At 33.4% G+C, this 4,207-nt stretch overlaps 2 protein-coding genes across 3 annotated transcripts in view; one reads left to right on the plus strand and one right to left on the minus strand.

Moving 5' to 3' along the window:
* Positions 1-1,748, minus strand: part of LOC108692689 (mediator of RNA polymerase II transcription subunit 23) — an 8,445-nt gene extending 6,697 nt beyond the window's left edge. The window contains exons 1-4 of one of the 2 annotated variants that reach the window (XM_018201071.1): positions 1,680-1,748; positions 652-757; positions 245-489; positions 37-169 (exon numbers count right to left, since the gene is read on the minus strand). In XM_018201071.1, coding sequence (XP_018056560.1) covers positions 37-169; positions 245-489; positions 652-708 — 435 coding nt within the window. In that variant the 5' untranslated portion in view covers positions 709-757; positions 1,680-1,748. Of the gene's footprint in view, positions 1-36; positions 170-244; positions 490-651; positions 758-868; positions 938-1,679 lie in introns of those variants that run through there. The other variant, XM_018201070.1, reaches the window with a different exon arrangement.
* LOC108692690 (small ubiquitin-related modifier 3-like) lies at positions 1,723-3,421 on the plus strand. The gene is made up of 3 exons (XM_018201072.1): positions 1,723-1,930; positions 2,029-2,154; positions 3,143-3,421. The coding sequence occupies exons 1-3, from the start codon at positions 1,916-1,918 to the stop codon at positions 3,278-3,280; spliced, it is 279 nt and encodes a 92-aa protein (XP_018056561.1). The 5' UTR covers positions 1,723-1,915; the 3' UTR covers positions 3,281-3,421.
* The last annotated feature ends 786 nt before the right edge of the window (positions 3,422-4,207 follow it).

Genomic DNA, 4,207 nt, shown 5'->3' on the forward strand with positions numbered 1-4,207 from the left:
ATACAAAATAAATCATTAGAATTATTGGGAACTTACTTTCATGATCTCTCTAACTCCTTTGTAATCAACTCCGCCAAGAATATGTTTAATGAGAACAAAACACTCGACCCAAAAATCTTCTAATTGATATTGTAATTTATCACAACTTAGAATACATTCACATACTAGTCTGTAACAAAAATTAAGAAAATAATACAAGACTCAAAGAGACATAAAAGAGAAAAAGCATTCAATAAAAATGTACCTAGCAGGTAAAAAATTTGAATGCACTAAGTTTTCTAGAAGTGATAGTAATAACTGCAATCGTCTATGATTTGTCATAGCTGCAGCTATTGATAAAAATTGGCGAACTGCAGCTTCTTGTTGTTCTTTCGTCAATCCAGTCATAGCTGTCCTCAGTTCTTGATGCCATGCTGCTACTTTATCAGTCTCCTTCTTGGGGTGATGAACAAGAACACAACTGAACGCTTCTTCTATCGCTTCTACTTTCTAGAATTTATATATATAATATATTTATATATTTATAAAATACAAATCTGATGAAAATAAAATCATCCTATATATTTGATTATTAAAATTAAAACTTTGATGTAGCAAAATTATAAAAAGAATACACATATCAAGAAAATAACAGTATTTCTTAATATTTACCAAAATATCATTTAAGATATTTGTAATTTGAGTTTCACTGCTCATCTTTTCAACCATAACATATCCTTGATGATGAAATTTTTAATTAATATGTTTTGTGGTTCATCTGGAAAAAAATCGATTGTAAGATAATTATCTACTATTGTAAAAAAGAATTGATAAACCAGATTAAACATCAATCAGTAATATCAGTCATCATCATAATATTAATATTTACATTTCTGATCCCCCCTTGTTTGGCTTTTTTCCGACTCAAATGGTGATGTCCCATGCAGCGGATCGTGCGTAAGTGGATTCGCGTATCGCCAATCACAAAAAATTCCATTCTCTTAGATCTGTTCGCGAAATTTGCAAACAGATCTAAGAGAATGATTCTGTGATTGGCGATATGCGAATCCGCTTTATGCACGACCCGCTGCATGAGACATCAGGGTAAAATTCCATGGAACGCGGTACGCGGTGTAATAATTAATAGTAACTAGGTAACTAAGAAACGTACCGCCTATTAGGCACGCACTTGGTTTCAACATCGCGATTATTTTGACTGTTTAGAAGCATCAGGCTTTCTCGCCAACAACAACCTCTGCAAGAGCACAATATAGCGGAAAATTTAAATTGAAATTTATCCGGATTTTGGTGACGCACCCTGTACAAATGAATCATTCCTCCCTGGATCCGAGGATAATAGGAGAATGATGACGTTATCAATAATTGATAAAAATTTGCGATTTAACACATTATAGTCGGTGTTTTCCAGCAAGTGACACAAGCTACAGTTCACTTGATGCTACAAAGCATTGCGTTCAGCGGACTCAACAGTTGAGTGAGCGCTCGCTGTTATTAATGTATTCTTCTAGATCTAAAATCAGGACGATCTAAAAGAATACACCAATAACAGCTCACTCAACTATTGAATCTCCTGAACGAAGCCAATGAGCATCAGCATGAAAAGGTGCCTTTATCCAATAAATAAAATTTACCAAAAGAAACAATCGGCTCTAGATTAATCTAGATTACAACTAGTTTACCTTTGGAATCTACAAGTCTGTGGCGAGTCTATCGTTTCGCGCGTTATTCAGGTAAGATGGCGACATTGTAGACGTCGTTTTGAGGAGAAGAAGCGGGACTTCGCGGCAAGTTTACGTTCCGGAATCGTTTACGACGCAGTTGAGTGTACGAATCATCCATTTAATTCCATTATCGATCACGCGACCGCCCGGCGATTCCCGGTGAACACTAATCAGCCTTGCGGAACCGCGGCACCATGTCGGACGAGAAGGTAACGCTTCTCCTCACCTAACCTACAAGCGCCAAGTATTTACGATACGTTGTGGCGTCTCACGCGCTACTTATTCCAATTGTCCTTTGTTCGTGCAGGAGACAAAGACGGAGTCGGAGCACATAAACTTGAAAGTGCTGGGTCAGGACAACGCAGTAGTTCAGTTTAAAATTAAGAAACATACACCCTTACGAAAATTAATGAACGCGTATTGTGACCGTGTAGTAAGTATTTATCTAATCTTATCCCCCATTTTATTTTTTTCTTATGTTTAGATATCTTCAACACTACAATAGAGTCATATATGTTTATCTTCCAATTGTTTAATTTTTTTCAATTGATATCTTATAAATTGATATCTTATAAATTGATATCTTATAAATTGAATTGTATCTGGAGTAAGGATTAGAATCAAGATTTGCCAAATACAAGTCGAATGCTGTTAAAGCCGTATGCTGTTAAAGCCGTCTCAGACTAGAGATTAAGATTAAAGGTGGGAACATAGACTGTCGCATAACATATAAGATATAAGAACATTAACCAACCAAAGTTCAATTGGTTCATTTTTTATACATTATATGTATTATTTGTTGCGCAAGAGTCTGTGATCCACTTAAAGGTCTGTTTACATTTCTTGCACTTTTTGCACTCAACATCTTCGATTATATATTTATCTCATTTTAAGTTAAAGTAAGTAAAAATTTTTGAAATTTTTAAGCAATGCCAATAGAACTTAAGATGAAATTAAGATTTAATCAATTAGAAAGAAAATTTCAAATTTAGTGAACTTGATTAAAATTTGAATTCGTCAAATTTCAATCTACTCTTGATCTTATTCTCTTGCCTGATATGGACATAAATGGAATGCTAAGCATATTTCTCTGATACGTTTGTAAAATGGCGGTTGTTGTATTCTATTTACTGAATTGTTAATGCATTATGCATAGCGCTTTTTGTAGTTTATTATGCTTAAAATATCTATATTTTTTCCATATATTAAAATGTATCGAAGTAATATTTTCTGATAAAATATTTTTAAGCTTTTTGGAGACAGTTTTGATATTGATCAATTACAGTCGAATATTCTTCTCATACTTGATTAGACAATTTTTACTTACGCAGTTATAGAATAAGCTTTACATTTTTACAATGCAAAAATAATGAATCAATTGCTCATAATAGATTTTTAATAATATTGTTACTGCTTCATAGGGCTTGGCGATAGCAGCAGTAAGATTTAGGTTCGATGGACAGCCCATAAACGAATTAGACACACCTACCTCACTGGAAATGGAAGAGGGAGACACAATAGAGGTGTATCAACAGCAAACTGGTGGTTTTTCGTGTTGAGATGCAATGCATCGCGTTTACAAATGGACAAAATGAAATTTATCGTTCCAGCAGTGTTTATGTTTAGAAGGCATGATTTAATAATTTTTTTTATCCTTACTCCGCTCTATATAACAGGAGACTTCGATCCATCACATAATGCACAAGATTCATTTAAGCATTTAAATTTTGTTTAAGTTTAATTTTCATTATTTTTTTCCTTGTTTTCCTAATTTTCCAATTGTATGTTATATTTATTAAAAATATTTAATATATAAATATATATTTTTTTTTATATTTAGAGGCTCACATTGGAGTAGGGCCCATTTGATTGACCATAGTTACTTATAGCGCTACAGCAGAAAAACTCCAGGCACCAGCCGCTGTGAGTGTTTGTGGTCAATCACAATGTGTCGAACAGGATCATGCTTCCGCGCATTGTGCCGTTGGTTGAAGTCTCTATTTATCGAAACGGCCGTTTACTATAAGTTTTAATAATTAACACAAACACATTCGAATAGAATCGGTTTAATATGAAAATGTGAGTTTTTGTTACTGCTGAAAGAAAAAGAAGCGAAACATAATAAGTTATATAAAGGAACACCCATTATACTCCTTGTCATCAAGATCCTTTAAAAATCTCAATATTCCCTGTATACATGGATTTTTACGTAAATTTAACATTGCAACGATTAAAAGCATTCTCATCTTTAGGTATCCTCTTTCTATATTTGTAAAGGATGTACAAGAAAATGGTGTTTAGGACATACATTTTTATTAATGAGTAAGACTAAGATTTTGGCTTTTGTTTGCGTTTCACAAAAACCAAATTTTGTACCCGTACCGTCATTACAATTTCAGCATGGTCACATATTACTTTTTGTATGAGCGATATAAATTGCGAGTTATCTTTTGTAAAGGAAAAAAAAATCTTTCAACTTTTGGCAA

The sequence above is a fragment of the Atta colombica genome, unplaced genomic scaffold, assembly GCF_001594045.1.
Source record: "Atta colombica isolate Treedump-2 unplaced genomic scaffold, Acol1.0 scaffold78, whole genome shotgun sequence".
Lineage (NCBI taxonomy): Eukaryota > Metazoa > Arthropoda > Insecta > Hymenoptera > Formicidae > Atta > Atta colombica.

Coding starts and splice junctions, on each gene's coding strand:
- LOC108692690 (XM_018201072.1), top strand. Junction 2,155..3,142: donor ACGCGTATTGTGACCGTGTA/GTAAGTATTTAT, acceptor ACTGCTTCATAG/GGCTTGGCGATAGCAGCAGT.